The sequence below is a fragment of the Leptodactylus fuscus genome, chromosome 3 (genome assembly GCF_031893055.1).
Source record: "Leptodactylus fuscus isolate aLepFus1 chromosome 3, aLepFus1.hap2, whole genome shotgun sequence".
NCBI classification, from domain to species: domain Eukaryota; kingdom Metazoa; phylum Chordata; class Amphibia; order Anura; family Leptodactylidae; genus Leptodactylus; species Leptodactylus fuscus.
Window position 1 is genome coordinate 88,295,363 of NC_134267.1, and position 19,473 is coordinate 88,314,835.

Sequence of the window (19,473 nt, forward strand, 5' to 3'; positions counted from 1 at the left end):
ACGGGCCGCAAAAAACGTGCTTTTTTTTACCGCGCAGTTTTTTTGTAAAAACCCGCACTGTAAAAAAACGCTTCCCATTCACTTCTATTGCTTTCTTCAGGCGCATGTCGCTTCTTTTTCTCTGCTAGCAGAAAAAAAAAGCTAGCAGTCTGCATAGACTAACATTGTATGGAGGAGGATTATGACGTGGATTCCGCTGTCAAAATCCTCCTCCATGTCCCCGTGTGAACTAGCCCTAATGTTGTGGCAGACGAAAGGAGATTGTCACTCAAGATTTTATGGTACATGGCTCCATCCATTCTCTCTTTCATGCGGTGAAGTAGTCTTGTGCCCTTAGCAGAGATACACCCACAAAACATAATGTTTTCATCTTCATGCTTGGCAGTTGGGATGGCGTTCTTTGGGTCATAGACAGCATTTCTCTCTCTCCAAACACGGTGAGTTGAGTTAATGCCAAAGAGCTCAATTTTTGTCTCATGTGACCAATTTGGATGATTCTGAGAGTGATTGGGAGAATGTGCTGTGGTAAGATGAGACAAAAATTGAGCTCTTTGGCATTAAAGAGAACCTTGCATCACTTGGGGCACATGCGGTTTTATATACCGCTAGAAAGTCGACAGTGCGCTGAATTAGATGAGTACTGGGGGAGGTGTTCCTCCCCCTCTCACAGTACGGTGCTATAGGCGCTGCTGTGAGGAAGGGCGTTCCTGACTGACTGTCAGAAACGCCCTTCTGACAGTGAAGAGCTGTACCGATAGCTCTTCACCTGGGACACAGGTCGTGAAAGCCGACAGTGTGCTGAATTCAGCACAATGTCTGCTTTCTAGCGGTATATAAAACCGCATGTGCCCCAAGTGATGAAAGGTCCTCTTTAACTGAACTCACCCTGTTTGGAGGAAGAGAAATATAAGATAAGATAATCCTTTAATAGTCCCACAGTGGGGAAATTTCAGTATGTTACAGCAGCATAGTAATACAGGTACAGGATAATACACAGTAATATATTACAGACGTAGACACACATACGCTGAGAAGAGAAGATATACTAGGAGTCCATAGAAGATAAGGAACAGAAGAAGAAAGAAGGAAGACTTCATAGTCATAATCATTAGTTCTCTGTACGGAGTGATCTTCGCTTGGTTTGATGTAGATTATACAGCCTGGTCGCGGTTAGAAGGAAGGCCCTGCGAAAGCGCTCCTTCTCACACTTGGGGTGAAGCAGATGGTCACTTACAGTGCTGCCAAGTCCCATCAAGGTCCTATACATGGGGTGGGATTTGTTCTCCCGCATGGAGCTCACCACCCACAGTAGCGTTCTGTCACCCACCACCTGTACTGGGTCCAAGGGGCTCCCCAGGACTGAGCTGGCCCTTCTGACCAGCCTGTCAAGTCTGTTTCTGTCCCTGGTTGATATACTGCTCCCCCAGCAGGCCACACCGAAAAAGATGGCTGAAGCAACCACAGAGTTGAAGAAGGCCCTAAGAAGTGGCCCATGGACTCCGAAGGCCCTCAGCCTCCTGAGCAGGTAGAGTCTGCTGTGACCCTTTCTGTGCAGCGCCTCCAGGTGATCAACCCAGTCTAGTTTATTATTGAGGATCACGCCCAGATACTTATAGGTCCTGACTATCTCAATACATGTTCCTTGGATCTCCACCAGGGTCGGAGCACTTCTCCGTTTACTAAAGTCCACCGCTGGCACCATTCAACAAAATCCCGGTTTAAGTCTCTGTATTCCCTATCGTCGCCACCAGTGATAAGGCCTATCAGTAATATGCTGCCTATGACCCAAAGAACATGCAATTTTCTGACATCTGATGATCTGCAATGTCTCATACTCTGGCTTATGTTATATATAAGCAAACTGTATAATCATTTTACTTTGAGTGTTAGATCACTTTCAGTAGCTATATAGCTGTGTGCCTTTGGTAGTCTTGCTTCCATGATGTCCCTTTATTTCTGAAGGCCTGGTACTTGTTGCTGGACACTCTGGTGTTTATATACTAAACTAATGGGCAGCTTAGATTGATAGCTCCTGTGTGTCTGTAAAGTACTGGAGGCCGCATGTATTATGACAGAGCCTCTTAATTTAATTAAGCAGAAGAGTGCACTTCTCACCATACACACAGAAACTGGTGAAAAGGTCCCTACCATGAACTGCGCTTTTATCTCGCTGGCTGGCGTGGCTAATAATAAACAAGGCTGGATGATAATGTGGTACTTTATGTACAACTGACAATGTATCGCATGAACACACAGGGAGCAGGCGGGCTGCCACCCAGACAAGATCTCTTTGTAGTGCTTGGGGACTAATTGGATGTAATCCCTAATTTAGGTTGTCTGTTTCTAGGTTACTGATCTTTATGGCTTTCTAAGGTACAAACCACTCTGACATGGCCTAAGCATATTGTAATTAATAGATAATTGTTACTTTTGTTTTAGTCGACAATAATGCTTCAGTGATTTTGTAGCAGAAATATAGTTTGCTTTTTATAAATGAGGCTTTGTGGGCCCTTTTTAGAGGTTTTCTTTTGTTAACACCAGGATATTTCTGTCTCTTTTCTCTCTGATGGAAACAAGTTTTTGTACATACCCTATATCACTCCATGCAGCTGCCTAAATGCCTTTTTCCAGAAGGGTTTATAGACCTTGCAACTACTCACCGGTAATAGGGGGCAGCAGTGCTCCCTGGATCCTTCACCCCAGATTGTGTCATTTTGCTATGGTTGATGACTTGCCTGTGTTACTAGTTGCAATCTAGAAAAAACTGTTGTTCATCATGCTAAAAAGGTTATATTATTGGAAGTGGCCCAAGTCTCCCACCAGGGCAGCAAAGATCTGGGAAATAAACAATGTGCTGCCCATGTACCAATTCACAAACAAAGCCATAGAGTGTCCTGACAGGATCACCAAAATGTGGGACCCATGTGTAGCCACGTTTTCAGGAGCTATTGATCCTTGACTGTACTTCTATGCATATACTTTATACACATTCTTCTCCTCAGACTGATCACGTGATTCTCTCGTTACTTTTGACGGTTTCACATTATGGTTTACATCTATGACTCCCCTGTTGAGAATCCGTCCTTTTATTAAATACATAAATGGCAGCATGTTTTCAATTGACTCTTCTCTGTGAAAATGATGCAGAAAATGCTATAAATGTTTCTATCATCTATTGTATTCCTGTTGTATATATCATACTGTGTGTGTGTTACAATGCATGTGTTCTCTTTGTAGTTTTATCATTTCACTTGCTGAATAAATGTGTTCTTAAGTATCAAACTGTAAAAACAGCTACAATTGAGTCACCAGGATCTTTTTGATTATATATATATATATATATATATATATATATATATATGTATATATGATGAAAAAAAATATGTGATCGCACCAGTATAGGTATAGGGTGCTCGCCAATGGGAAAGGGATTTGTCCAAAAAAGCAGGCGGCACACCAGGAATAGTGAAAAAAAAGTGAAGGAGGTTTATTGCCTCATACTGCGACGTTTCGGCTCCAAGAGCCTGTTTCAAGCATTACAATGGTGATAGTATGCACATATATATAGTGTGAACAAAATTTATCAACTATCAATTAATTAACACAGCCATGTGTCATGTCAGTAATATCAAAGTGAAAAAAACACAATATTTAAAAATAATGTGACATAAGATATATATATATATATATATATATATATATATATATATACATATATAAATAAGTGACATATCTGCAAAGTGTACAAAAATGTACAATGTATTGTAATGTATCTTTGTGCACTTTGCAGATGTCACTTATTTTTAATAACCAATTTACTGTTGACAGACCCCCTTTAAGCATGGATACCTGTAAGTTATGTCCTGAAATGTTACTCCACTTTCTATACAACCCCCTTACTGTTGTGAGATGGTAACAATTTTTTTTTTTTTTATGTAGATTGTGAGCCCCACATAGAGCTCACAATGTACATTTTTCCCTATCAGTATGTCTTTTTTGGAATATGGGATGGAATTCCATGCAAGCACGGGGAGAACATACAAACTCCTTGCAGATGGTTTTATGCCCTTGGCGGGATTTGAACACCAGGCCATGGTGGCTGCAGTGCTAACCACTGAGCCACCATGTGGCCCCTGATGGCACCAATTTTTGTGACTTAATTTAATAAAACTGGAGTACTAACAGACTATCCACACCCACCTTTCAGAAGTAGAATAAGTGGCGTTGAAATGTTGCAAATAAGCTCAAAAAGTTGCAAAACTGTACTCCATGACCTTTTTTACACCAGATTTGTATAATGCAGAGCTGGATAAATTCTCTGCATTATGTGCTAGTGTCGGCTATTACTGTATTAGGTATAATATTTAAATATTGGGGCTATTGCTAAATTGATCTCTCTACCTTGTGATATATAATAGCGGTTTTATTTTTGAAATCATGGTACGGTAATTAAATACTATGAACTGCAAGGTTTTGTTTTTTTAATTTGAAGCCATTCATAGACTGATGTCACAGGTAATTTCAGAGCTGATAAGATAAGCCAGGAGCCAGAGAGGATGTGTTTTAGCAATAGAGGACCTGATCAATGTCTAGCTAACAAAGAAACTCCGGTCATCTGGAAAATGTGATTAAAGAAATGACATAAATAACAGAGGCCTGATGCCTGAAAAGGCTTCTGTGAGTCATTGTGCTGTCCCTGCAGAATCCTGCTTTACTACCTGGAAATCAAAGTGTCAGAAAGTCAAAAGCACACAATTTTTGAATTCAGCTTCCGTGTTCATTTCCTCAACCACTGTACCTGACCATCATGCATTATGCAATAGACATTTAAAATATTTGCTTCCCAGTAACATATTCATTTCATTCATAGATTTTTGAGCTGTTATATTATTATTCCTTTTTTCCCCTGGCTCTCTTGGTTTTAGTTTTAAAGGGGCTCTGTCAGCAAAATCATGCTGATAGAGCCCCACATATGTGTGAATAGCCTTTAAAAAGGCTATTCAGGCACCGCTAAAGTTATATTAAACTACCCCCCAGTTTTAAAATAATACCCTAAAAAAGAATGTGATCAACTTACCCATCGTGCACGATGGGCGGGCATTCAGGGTCCGCTGTCTTCTTCATCCACGCCTTCTCTTCCTGCAATGTCCTCAGCTCCCGTCTTCCTCCGGCGCTCGAACTGACATTGCTAAAAAAAAAATGGCCTTGGCGCATGCGCAGTAGCATGCTGCTTCTGCTATGGCTACTGCGCATGCGCCCAGGCCATTTTTTTTAGCAATGTCAGTTCGCGAGCGCTGGAGGAAGACGGGACCCTAGGACATCGCAGGAAGAGGAGGCGTGGATGAAGAAGACGGCGGACCCTGAATGCCGGCCCACCGTGCACAATGGGTAAGTAGATCACATTCTTTTTTAGGGTATTATTTTAAAACTGGGAGGTAGTTTAATAAAATTTTAGCGGTGCCTGAATAGCCTTTTTAAAGGCTATTCATGCATATGTGGGGCTCTATCAGCATGATTTTGCTGATAGAGCCCCTTTAATGAGCAGCCAATTAAATAGTTTGCGAGATAATTGTTCAATTACCTTTGGTCGCTAGAGAAAGAGGCAGCTACATATAGCAGAGCTGTAATTCCTAAACCCTTCCTTCAATTAGGATGTGAATACCCTCAAACTATAAGCCCATATTGATTATATACCTGTATATGACTTGGATATGTTTGGCAAACAGCTAAAATGCCAAAACTTGTCACTGTCGAAATATTTCTGGACCTAACTATAGATAAATCTAATATACACATCTTGCAGCTCCATTATCTATACAGGGTACGGAGCCTGAAGCAGAATACTGTATAACAACCATGCCAAAGTACTGCAACGCTGCTTCTCTTCCAGTGCATAGGTACAGTGCTGCAGTACTCAGGCATCATTGATGTATAGGAGAAGGAACCTTCTGCTTGAAACAGCTGCTATGGCATCATACCAGACAGGCATCGTTCTTGGGGATAGGTCATCAGTATCAAAAATGGCTCACAGATTAGAAAGCAACTTTCAAGGGGTTAAAAAGGTTGAATACACACAGTTTTATGAAGGATGTGAACATATTTAATAAGTGTGTTGAACACTGTCTATGAAACACTGCATGTGGTACTATTCCTGTTGACGTCTAAGTGAAAGAAATGTCACAAGAATCAGCAAGAAACTGCCGAAGCATATGTCATTTTGCAGATTTAGTAAAGTTGAACTTTTGCAGAAAATAATCCATACAGCAATTGTCAGCCCACATTCTGCCAAACATTTCACTAACTACTGAAGTTGCATCTGTTTAGGTTGGGATATTCCAAGCCATTCATGCTCACTTGGACGTCAGGGTTGTAACAAGGTGACTAAAACATTGCATCCTCTTAGATTGTCAACACTTTCATTTTTCATGTAAGATTGGATTATGTTTGTGTGCAGCATTGGTAAAATACTTCTGCAGATAACTCCGTTTGATCCAACTTGATAGCATTCAATAGACATGTTCCTCCATTTACTACTTAATTATTGCGACTGTATCTCTGAATTCCCTGCTAGACCTTCCTTTACACTTAAATATCATCACTTACCATATTAGTAGTCTAAGCACTCAAAGAAATAGTAAGCTTGAGGGTAGTTTAATCTAAAGTACAATATCAGCAAATGGTGTACTATCTTCAGTATGCTTACTGTTGTGCCTCTGGCAGGAATCTTGCTGGAGTTAAATAATGTGAAGAAGAATTGAAGGCAGTCAACTGAAAGCTTTCAATCTGGATGCTTGTGTCACTTGTGTTCCTAACCAAAATGATCCATTTAGAATTGCTGACAAGTGATAATCAATGTGAGATGGCAGCCATAATAATACATTGTTAATTGTATTATCTTGTAAGGTGTAATAAAATTACATATGCACTTTATGAATGGGTTCACATGTTACATCAATCTGTTAGGTTCATTTGACTGTTATTCATAGTAGTGCGCTAAGTGAGTGACACTTTAAATAACATGTACATCGGAAGACTACGGGAAACCTTACACTAAAATGTATATTGGTGTACATAATTCTGTTATTTTGTTAGAGTTTGCATACCTGATAGCAGTCATTACTCATAGACTCTTAGTTTTTGGCCATAGTCTATAACAATCCTGTATATTTACGATGGTATCCCAGTAATAGGGTGTATTACCCTAAGTGCAGAACAGCAGAAACCACACTATACTATTTCTTTTCGATTTGCCTAGTAACAGTCTTAAACTTATCCATCTCATTTAGTTTATATATAAAGTATAGCATTTGGCAAGAGTTCTAGCAATGAATCAACATACGGTAAACAGATTTACATTGTGGTAAAAACGACTGCTAGCACACAGTTATACCATGAGTTATATTACATATTTATGAACTAACTGAGGTCCGTTACATTACTACAATGCAGCACACAAGTAACACAATGATGTGCCTTTATTAGTAAGTTATCTCTTATCAACCTTCTCCTTTTTAGGTATGAGGATGATCAGAAGTAAATTTATCTATTTATGTCTGTTCTTTATTTAGGTCATAAATAGTCTTCAGTCTGTAAGAACAGCCATTGCTGAATGCCTTTGCATTTTAGCACTGCCCTTATAGAGCTTGGTGTCTTTTTTATGTTTGTTTTATTTTCATTAAAATCTATATTTTTTTTGTTGGAGGCTTCTCTAGGCTGTCCAGTCCTTGCGACACTTCTTCACTCCCTGTAGTGGTGCCACAGGAGTTTTGGGCGTGTGCAGAAATGTGTAGTGTCTCCTTCTTCAGAAAGGAGCCGCAGGAGCTCTGGGTCAGCAGGAGAGAAGGATGCTGTGCTGTCATATGGGGCAGAAGGCGGAGTGGTGTCACATCCAGGCAGAAGAGCTGGCTCTTCGGTGGAAAAAGCAGATACTGGAGGGGACATGGGTAGAGGAGTAGGTAGAACAGCTTCATAAGGAAGAGTTCCATGGCTGCCACCCTGTTTCCTAGCTGGAGGAGTGCATCATGGAGGAGGATGAGCAGCAGTTGCCACCAGCTAGAAGAAAGCCTCAAGAGGCGTCCATCTCCATCTGTTTTAGCACTGCCTAGGGATAATATAAGTGGCTGCGTACTAACCTCATTTTAAATTTAGTAATGGTCTCCTCCTCTTATTTGTTAGAGCTTTTCTAGCCTGTCCTAATAAAAGTCCAAGAATAAAGAATGTGTTTTATGCAGAGCCAAGTTTTCTTCCTTTCATGAAATAAGACTATGCCTAGCTTTTATAGATTGTAAGATTGCAGAAGAATCACCTTGTGAAATCCCTGGAAGAAGTGGCTCCCTGGATCCTGAATTGTCCTATCAGAATTCTGAGAACATGACTATAGTTTCCTATGTGAACAAACAAGGCAACAAGGTCCCTTTCCCTGATGCAGAGAAGACAGGTTCATCAATTTGTAAATGCGAGAGTGCTCTCCCTGTCATCTCTGCATGTCTGTAGTTCACAGATTGTCATGACGAATTTTCTGAGATGGCACAGATTGAGACTGGGTCAAGTGGCAGCAAAACCAATCCATTTGTCTAGAGATTGCCAGGATCTGGGGGTTGCCTGAAATAGATCTAGTTGCCAGTTTCTCCAACAGGAAGGTGAAGAGGTGCTTTTCTTGAAATCCAGGAGTTTCCCTGGTTCTATCCCTTCAGTCTTGTTTATGTCTTTCCTCTTTTCTTCCTAATCCCAGTTGCTAACAAGGGAATGGTGGCCTCTAAAAACAGTTTAGCTAGGTGAGGAGACTGGCCATTTCCCTGGCCTACTTTTCCTCAGGTCTCACACCACCTAAAGGCCTCAGGTCTCTTTCCACAAGAGCTGTGGCTACACCCTGAACCAAAAGACCTGATTTCTCTATTGAATCCATATGTACTACTGCCATCTGGTCCTCGCCACCTACCTTTTCTCGTCACTATTGGTTAGATATTGGGGCGTCTGCAGGCCTCTTGTTAGGTAAGTGGTGCTCCTTCCCTCATTCCTCCAATTTTACTTTCTTTCTAAGTTGCCATCAGGAGTGAAGGGAAAAATGATGATTACATACTGGTAGTTTGATTTTCCAAAACCCACGACAACGCTGTCCTTATCCCTCCCTCGTGGTGGTGAAATGTCTTGCACAGGGTGTAACAGGTCTGGGGGAGAGAGGCTCCATCTTTTTATTCCATGGATTTCTTGTCCCCGGGGTCGGTTCTTCTCTCCAGCATGGTTTCATGGGTCTGGACAATGAAATTACCAGTAAGTAATCAGAATGTTTACAACTTTCCTGTCTAAAAAATTTTTTTTTTGTCATACTTATGTCTCAAGGCACCTGGTCCCTTTCTACAACAATAATACAGATGCCTTTCATCGATTGAAATGGCTTACATATTGTAGAGTGAATCTACTTTCCTCAGCAGGCTTCACCTCCTGTACTCTGGTCACCCCACTTTTCTGCTTTCACTGAATGTCACACATTGTGATCTGAGCTTCCAATAAGTACAGGTATTTAGTGAGTGCTGAATGTGGCAATTCTTGTATATTGGAAAAATTGCTACACACCTTCTAAATAAGCCACGAGACTCAGTTACTGATTGTCGCTTTTTTCTCTCTGGCGCTCTGTTTCTTTTTTTCCACCCACCCGTGTGGAGCACTTTGAGTAATTCAAAACCGTTTTGTTCAGGAGCGTGCTCGAACAGCTGCAGCGAACGTATGCAAAAATAACAGGGCGAAAACAAGTTATGATTAGCAAGACATTATTTTCACAGTGGAAATAATAGAACAATCAAGTTTTAAGGATAGATAAATATGCATGAGTGTGGCTGTTGACATTATACAATATTCAGTCATTTACAAGAGTCTACCATTAGTCTTTCATCTGCTCATTATAGGACATTCAAAATACTTCCTATTTTTTGGGGTAGATATGATAATTAGAGATTTTCTCTGCCACCTTTGACATTGTGTTACCTGAAGTCAAGAATATCTCAGCGCATGACTTAACATTTCTTTTCTTATGTAAGTTAGGGAAATTTGCAAGAATTTGCTATAAATGTAGATGGTGGCCAGGGGTGAACCTAACCTCTCCACTGCCTCCGTTACAGCCGCCGGGTTTTTTTTGGCCCCCACACAGTATATGACTGGGGTCCACATTCTTTTTTTTTTTTTTTTAATCAACTGCTACTTATTATAATATTTCAATAGGTAGCAGCCAATACTTTTTACTCACTCATCCACGCTCATGTGCTAGCATCCTCCACTGCTACCTCCAGGATGCACTTGTAGCTGATATTTAAGAATGTAGCATCCTGAGGTCCTTAAAGGGATTGTCCAGGATAAACTAAGAATTAACCCCAAACTAAACTCGTTCCCCCTGCCTAACTTCTACTTTACTTCGATTTAAAAAAAAAAAAAATCTTTAATTACCCATATCCCTGGAGCTGTCATGTGACTGCACCAAGAACATTTTCTGATAATCCGGCGATGTTCCATTTCACCGCTTTCGAAATGGAAAGTCACCATTACTCTCCCCCAGCCCATCAATACTTACCAAGCCTTCCTGTGTCTGGGAACGGCTCCTCCCCTCTTCCTCTCTTCTAGTAATGGGCAGCATAGCTTAGCTAGTGAGGAAGGGGCTAGTAGTGGGCTGGATAGCTTAACTAGGGAGACTGGGGAGGGAGGCTGAGTTAGAGGGAACTAGTGTGGAAGATACACAGGAAGCTACAAAGCAGGAAGTTACACCAAGTAAACAAATGCAGAGAATGCCAGAAGCAACCAAAAACACCCAGAAATCACTCCAAACACTGCTAAAGGTATATGGGTGTACTTATTAACCTATTACTAGCACTAACAGACCATTTCTAAAAAAAAATAAAAAAAAATTTCTGTTCAGAAAACTCCTTTAAGCATTGTGAAGTAAGTGCGGCGCCTGTGGGACAGGGGTAAGTGGGTTTCCTTTAACTTTGATAATACTTTTTCTGTACGGTAAACGCCGTAGCGGGAAGAAAAAGTCAAAAGTACCAAACCACCATTGTTTTGTTCTAATAAAAATTTGAATAAAAAATGATCAAAGCAATACCAATTCCCCAAAATCGTAGAACTAAAAAGTACACCCAGCCCTGCAAAAAAAGACGCTCTATGCATCCCCGTACAGGGAAGTATAAAAAAGTTACGGGTGTCAGAACATGGCAACTTTTAGAAAAAAAAAATTTGGAACAGATATGGATTTTTGTTAAGGGGTTAAACAGTAAATAAAACCATATAAATTTGGCATCTCCAGAATCGTCCCGAAACATAGAATACAGGGGACATGTCATTTTGGCTGCACAGTGAACGCCATAAAATCGAAGCCCATAAGAAAATCGCACAAATGCACTTTTTCTTCAAATCCCCCACATTCTGAATTTTTTTCCAGCTTCCCAGTACATTGTACAGAATAAATAATGGTAGCATCATGAAGAAAAATTTGTCCCGCAAACATTAAGACCTCATGTGGCTCTGAGTACGGAGAAATAAAAAAGTTATGGGGTTTGGAAGGAGGGGAGTTCAAAACGAAAATCAAAAATGCCGTCGGTGGGAAGGGGTTAAAAAGTATCAGCCACAACTTATTGCAATAACGCAATAAGTAGCAGCCAATTACAAAAAGAATTCCATCCTCCCTCAGATGGCACCTCATGGAAGGTGTTGCGCCTCTATTGGTGGCTACGTAAGCAATAAGCCTGTTTGGTTGTACATCTTCTATGCAGAGCGATATGTTTTTATGGCTACAATTTACAAATAAACCCTGTGTAGCTTTTTCCTATTATCATTTTACTTTGGTCTTTCTCAAGTTTTCCAAAATACACATTCCAAAGAAAATTAGTTGCAGGATTTCACTACACACTAAATTTGTTTTCTGTCGCTATGGAGGTTCATACATTTGGCTTCGCATAGGAGCTGTAGGCAGGAAATTGTAGGACATTTTTAATGAGGACCATTTGTAAAGTAGCCTTTAATACAATTTTTATAATTGAATATACATACTAGATGATGGAATATTCAGCTTCAGGTTGTGAAAATCAGGTCAGTTTCTTGGTTTACATTTTCTAGTTACTTGTTTTTATTATATTTTTTGTAATTTTTATATTCATAAACAGCTTGTGTTTTGCAGTAGAATTTCTCCTTACACATACTATTGCCTAGTTATAAATGGGTGTTTCCATTCCATGTGAGGGGCTGATTTCTGGGACTCCTCCAGACCCTCAAAATCAGGACCAAAATACGTCATACCGTGCCCCATGTGAACTAGCCCTCAGTGTTATGGGCATCCTTACTCTTTTATGACTGTTTTGAATCGATATCCCTTTATGAAGTCCTAATCTTGATCTTTTATAAGCGTTGAGTGTTATTTACCAATGAATGTTGTTTTTTTCCAGTAAAATCCAGCTGCAGGTGAATTTCCCTCTGTTTACAGTATGCCTCCCATGTGATGAATAAGTCTTTCATCAAATTAAGAACACTATCAAAATAAATTGGATTCAAAATCCGTTTTCCTCAGAAACTAAAGATTGTTGTTCAGAAACATCTTGAAGATAACAAATACCCTGCCATTTCTATCCACTCAGCATCTCCAGTCATTACATATCGCACTGTTCTTCAATCTTTTATCTAATGTGATTTTTATAGCTTGAGGCTTTTTTTTGAGCTGCTGTACTGTGATTTTATATGTATAAGTGAAAGTGATATGACTTACCAGACAGTAAAAGCTCTGTACACATTGCAACCACTGGTTCATGCCACGATTTTTCTTTTCAGTTGGAAACATTTGAGTGATTTAAAAAAAAAAAAAAAAAAAAAAACAAACCTCAAGTTTGGTACCGGAATGGCCCATTATAAAAATTTTAATATACATTTCAAAATGGGTTGAAAAATAAAGAAATCAATACACTTCTCACCAATACCAATGCAGAGTTTTGAGTTATTTATTTATTTTTGGTAACTTTTCAAGTGTCTGACACATAATTATTTAATTCTGATTTTAGGAGACCAGACTTTGAGGATATGGGATGTGAAGACACCTGTATCTAAACTAGTCATCCCCGCTCACCAAGCAGAGATCTTAAGTTGTGACTGGTGCAAATATGATCAAGTAAGTTAAATGTATGACAACCCTATAATGTTCTATATGCTTTCATGTCAATCACACACCAGTAAGCAAAAATGAATTTTGGACCAAATTAACTGATTGTGAATGTGAATGTAGCCTTAGATTGAAACAGTGATGAGAACCTTTTAATGGATTCATTCTTATAGCTTGTTTTGTCACAAATTTCAATCCAGTCTGTGAGTTGCAATTCAGAAGACCCAGAGACCCCTGGTCTCCAAGGGTGGATTGTTTAATCTCGCAGCCATTTTATTACATTTTTCCATTGCAGTAATTTTAACAAGACTAAGTTGCACATATCTTTGACTGAAACAACCACAGTCCACAGCGCTGACCAGGCAACGTAAATGAACCATTTTCCGAAATTCTTTTTACTAGTGAAAAGAAACGATGCCTTGTTGATCGAGTGATTTTTTTTTTTTTGCTCTGACCTTTACATTGCTGTCTGGAGGGAAATTTTTATCATTAAAATTTGATTAGAATTAAGTTTTGGTAAAATGTTAGGTAGTAGAGCAATATTTGCTCTTATAGTTAAGAAACATTTTTTAATAAATATCAGTACAAGAACAATACTGGTACTAGCTTTTTCATTTCATTTTAATATCTGCAACCCTAAAGAATTGGTCTGTCTGGGTCAACCTCTCAAATAGACTAAATGATTTTAGAGTTTGCCATACCTTTCCTTCTACACACTGTACAGAGCTGTATAGTTCTAGTAAACTATAGCTTTGACAAACAGTTCATTCTGAATTATGGATTTTTATTTTATTATTTTTTTTTTTACAATTTATCTGAACTCTTTAAAGGTAGTCTATCACTTAAAATAGCCAAGATAAACTACTGCTACCAGGCGCATACCCACGGCCAGAAGAAAAATGGCCGCTTACACAGTAAGTAATCGGCCATTTTCTTGTGTCCTGTGGGCATGCGCAGTCGGCTCTACCCGAGGCCTACAAGTTTGACCGCCTGCGCCGGAAGAAGAAGCGTGAAGAGGACGTTGCTGAAGAAGATGGAGGCGTCACTGGAGAGTTCTCTCGCAGCATTGGGGACGTCCCCAGTGCTGTTTGAGCGCTGGGGCCCACTCCCAGTGCTGCGAGAGAATTCCTTTGCATACCGGCGAACAGCAGCGCATAGAAGACATCGAAAGGTAGGAGAAGAATAGCCTTTCTTAAGGCTGTTCCTACGTGTGATCGAGAACAAATGGGATTTTAATGATAGAATCCCTTTAAATTTAGGGACCTATCAAAGTCTGATCTTCACTATACATTTTTGTGGAAGTGTATCTTGTCTTGAACCAAGGACACTTCTGAGGACCCCAGAAGAAGAACTGCTGATGCCAGTCAGGCTGGAAAAAGTAACAAAACCATCGCTAAAGAGATTGGACTCCACCAATCCACAATCAGACAGATTGTGTACAAGAAAGTTATTACCCTCCTGAGAAGTAGACGACAACCAAAGATCAAGAGCAAGGCATAGTCTGAACTGAACAACAATGGTATAAATGTCAGGATTGCAAGAAGAAAGACACCCACTCTCCAAAAGAACATTGCTGCCCATCTGCAGTTTTCTAAACATCATCTGGAAAAACCAGAAGGCTATTGGAACAAAGTTTTATGGCCAGATGAGACGAAAATAGAGCTTCTTGATTTAATACCTTTCCGCATTTTCACATTCATATTTATTGGGGAATATGGGAAAGAACATTCCCATGTACATGCACGGTATGGTGATCTTGCAGGTTCAGCAGCAGAAACTGTGCACTCACCAAGGGAGCCCAGCTCTAAGTGACATCCTTGGTGTCTGTCAGCGTAAATTTAACCTCTATAGGTCCACAATCTCCCTAGGGGGACCTGGGGAAAAAAAGTAAAAATAAAATTAATTGAATGTTTTTTATTTTTTAAAATCACTTTCCCAATTAAAATGCGTTTTTTTTTTTTTGGTTTTTTTTTTAATGCAAAATATCCTTGGCAGCTATAGGAAGGTGTGATATAGGGGTAATAGAGAAAAAGTGGTGACAATTTTTATATGTTTTTGCAATTTGACATATTTTGGATGATTTGGCCACGTTATTACTTGTAACACGCATCCATGTCAGGTTAAGTTCATACTTGCACCTGGTGTCCATACACTGCCAATCCATATAAAAAAAATGGATTGGTCAAATAATGGATTCAAATTAGTCTATTTGACAGGTTAGTCAATGGTTGTCTGTCAAAAATAATTAAAAATAAAACAATCTGTTTGTACATCGGGGCTACAAGAAGTTGGAGTCTATTGTCTCTGTTGACCAAGAATTCCCGTATATGCAGGTCACAATTAGCAGTCATCTGCATACAGAATAAGAGCCCGTGCACACTGAGTTAACGCGAGCTCATTTTAGCATAATATACGTGTATAGAATACACATGTAAAAATAACACTCCCATTGGCTTCAATGAAGTTTTTACACGTATAAAAAACACATAAAAATATGCGCCAAAAAACGTGACGCGTATTTTGATGCATTTTTTACACGTGTAAAAAATTTCATTAAAGTCAATTGGAGTGTTATTTTTACACGTGTATTCTATAGACGTGTATTATGCTAAAATGCGCTCGCGTTAACTACGTGTGCACGGGCCCTAATACAACATTAAGGGGCAACCTGGTGGCTCAATGGTTAGCACTGCAGCCTTGCGGCGCTGGAGTCCTGGGTTGGAATCCTGCCAAGGACAACAGCTGCAAGGAGTTTGTATGTTCTCCCTGTGTTTGCGTGAATTTCCTCCCTATTCAAAAGACATACTTATAGGAAAAAATTGTTCATTGTGAGTGCTATATGGGGCTCACAATCTACACACACACACAAAAAAAAAAGAATAATGCAACATTTTGTATTTCCATGCCATGTATATACGAAAGCATCAAACTCTCAACATCACCTTGTTTTAATATTTTATTTACAGTATGTCTTAAAAACAAAAATCTTCTTTACGACAATGACCTTTATGCAAGACAGCAACATAAAAATAAAGCCTAGGTGGAATACAAATCACATTGAATTTATTTTCCTGTATTTTTATGCATAATGATATATAAAATCAAATTCAATTTCTGCTTTGAGCTATTAGATTGAAGTCTTTTTTTCTCTTATTTTTATTGGTTTGCAATCTGACAATGATTGTTCATTGAGATGAGGGAGTGAATTCTATATTTTATAATAAGAATCTCATATTTTGAAGCCTTTGTCACAGATGAGTGCCTCTTTCAGTGATATTAGCTAATAAAATTATTTCACTGGTTGGTCAGTTTTACTCCAGTCGTCAATCCAGTTTAGATTAAATGCTGCCTAGTCCATGGTGTTTCCCTTATCCTTATATGACACAAGACCGATATCCTGTAAAGAAGGTCAGCAAGCGGCCTCTGGCTATATTGCTATATGGATTGAATACTTCAGGTCAATAGGATTAATGTTTGGGATATTAAATTATAGGATAGGCATCTATCTTTCCTGTTTTTGCATGGAACCTTCCACTCAGCAATAACATGTAACATTAAAAATGATAATTGAACGTTAATTAAAAAAGGATTTTGCTACATTGAAATGTGAAATTACCAATCCGTATATGATATGAATGTGCAGATGATGCATTAAATTATCTTAAAGAATTCTGTCTGCTAATGAAATTATAAACCCTTTTCATGCTTTATCACTGTCATGATTCTATTTATTCCTCCACACTTGTGAGGTTGAATTTAACTTTAATATTTGCAAATTAGAGTTCATGTCTGATCTTTACTGTGCTGTATACAGTAGGTTGTTTTCCCACGGAAAGGTGTTACATACATTTCATGCAAACCAAAAAACCCACAACTGACACATCCAGATCCCAACCTAGCAATCAATTCAGAAGCAATAACTATAGATGGTGTCCTTGAGAATATACTGACTAGGATAAGTATATCATACATTTAACATATGTCAAAGAGTTTTCTGGGTTCATAGTATTGGTGTTTACATGTTTTATTGGTGTCTCCAAACAATATAACTGGGCATTATACTGTGTGAGGGCCATTAAGGAGCATTATACCATGTGGGGTTTCAACGTAGCATTCTACTGTGCAATGGGCATTATATTATGTGGGGAGCACTAGCGAGAATTATACTGTGTGGAGGGCATTAACAAGGAATTATACTGTATGGGAGGTACCCAGGAGCACAATACTATGGGGTTCACTAACTGGGAATTATACTGTGTGGGGGGCATTAAGAAGCACTATACTGTGTAGGGGTAATTAATGGAGCATTACACTGTGTTGGGGACGCTATAGGAGCATAATACTATGTGGGAGGCACTAAATAGGTCATAAGTTCCTCCCCACATTATAATTCCCCATTAGTGTCTCCACACAGTATAATACTCCTGATTATATTGTTCGGGGGACAGTGTCCCTTAATCCACCCAACCCGCCCCCTCCCCACACATACAGTGTCATACTCTTTATTGCCCCCACCTCTGACAGCAGTCCAGAGAACCACTTTGCTGCAGTAATGCTGCAGACAGTGATCAGTAGCTGAGATCAGTAATCATCCCTGTTGCCTGGAGTAGATCAGTGTGGTGAGAGAACTGTGCTGATGTACGTACAGTGCCTTGCAAAGGTATTCTTACCCCCTTGAACTTTTTTTTCACATTTTGTCACCTTATAACCACAAACTTCAATGTATTTTATTGAGATCTTAATTGATAGACCAACACAAAGTAGCAGATAATTGTGAGGTAGAAGGAAAATGCTACATGGTTTTCAACATTTTAAAGGGATCCTATCATTTAAACTCAATTTTTTCTGCCTATCACCTAGGACTAGCCTTAAGAAAGGCTATTCTTCTCCTACCTTTAGATGTCTTCTCCGGTCTGCCGTTCGGTTAAAATCACGTTTTTCGCCGGTATGCAAAGGAGTTCTCTCGCAGCACTGGGGGCGTCCCCAATGCTGCAAGAGAACTCTCCAGAGCTGCATCCATCTTCAAGAATGGGGTCTTCACGCGTCTTCTTCTGGGGGTTGGCTTCAAACGTCTAGGCCTGGGGCAAAGCCGACTGCGCATGCCCGCCGACCACAAGAAAACGGCCGCTTACACAGTATTGGATGCGGCCATTTTCTTGTTACCTGCGGGAATGCGCAGTCGGCTTTGCCCGAGGCCTAGAAGTTCGAAGCCAACCCCCAGAAGAAGACGCGTGAAGACCACGTTCCTGAAAAAGATGGAGGCAGCGCTGGAGAGCTCTCTTGCAGCATTGGGGATGCCCCCAGTGCTGCGAGAGAACTCATTTGCATACTGGCGAAAAACAGGATTTTACCCGAACGACGGCCCGGAGAAGACATCTAAAGGTAGGCGAAGAATAGCCTTTCTTAAAGCTATTCCTACGTGATAGGCAGAAAAAATTGAGTTTAAATGATAGGATCCCTTTAACCAAATAAAAATCTGAAAAGTGTGACATGCAAAAGTATTCAGCCCCCTTATATCAATACTTTGTAGAGCCACCTGTCATTGCAAACTGCAAGTCTTTTGAGACATGTCTCTAGCAACTTTGTACATCTAGAGAGTGAGCTTTTCCTCCATTCCTTTTTTTTTTTTTTTAAAAAAAAAAAAAAGCCCCCCAACCAAAAAAACAAAACACTACTACAGTCTTCTTTGTTTGCCCCAAGTTCACAAATGAGGTTTACCGACTTCAGCATTTATGGCACACCCAGTGTTCTTTCTGCAGATCCTGTAGACTTCAATGGTCAGGGCCACATGTAAGCATATCCGACTCTTCTTAGAAGTCTATAAAGGCAATTGGGCCACACCCATGTTGTTCTGATGGGTAAGAATTCCAAATTCCTTACCAATCAAACATTTATGGCACATGCTTTTTAAGACACTAAGCTTGCATATAAATACGTTAAGAAGTTCTGTGGAATGTGTTGGTGCTACTATATATCAATAAACTACAAAATATTATAATGCTATTGATGCTCTAAATATTCCAACTGATAAGGAATCCCTTTTAAACACATTGCATGATTTGTTATGGCTGGCTTGATTGTTCTGGTCTGCTGCAAGGTGAACAGTTAAAAAAAAAATAAATGAGTGTACTGTAGTCTGGTACATTGCCAATAATTATGCAGAACGTTAGTATGCATGACCTATTCTTCTGTCATTTGTAACACAGCAGCAAATTAAAATTGTACTTCCCTACCAAGAACTACCTAGTGAGAGTATTAGAAGAAGGGATTAGTGTATTTAGCACATAGAAATCTGTTTTGTTAGCTGCGAAGCATTATGTAAGTGATTGTACATAGTCTTTTTA

The 19,473-nt window shown here is 39.5% G+C and overlaps 1 protein-coding gene across 1 annotated transcript in view; it reads left to right on the forward strand.

Annotated features, from left to right (window-relative positions):
• The window catches only part of PEX7 (peroxisomal biogenesis factor 7), a 99,746-nt gene that overhangs the window by 21,951 nt on the left and 58,322 nt on the right, over window positions 1-19,473 (forward strand). The window contains exon 6 of the mRNA XM_075267958.1: window positions 13,032-13,138. Within this exon, the coding sequence (XP_075124059.1) occupies window positions 13,032-13,138 (107 nt within the window). The remainder of the gene's footprint in view (window positions 1-13,031; window positions 13,139-19,473) is intronic.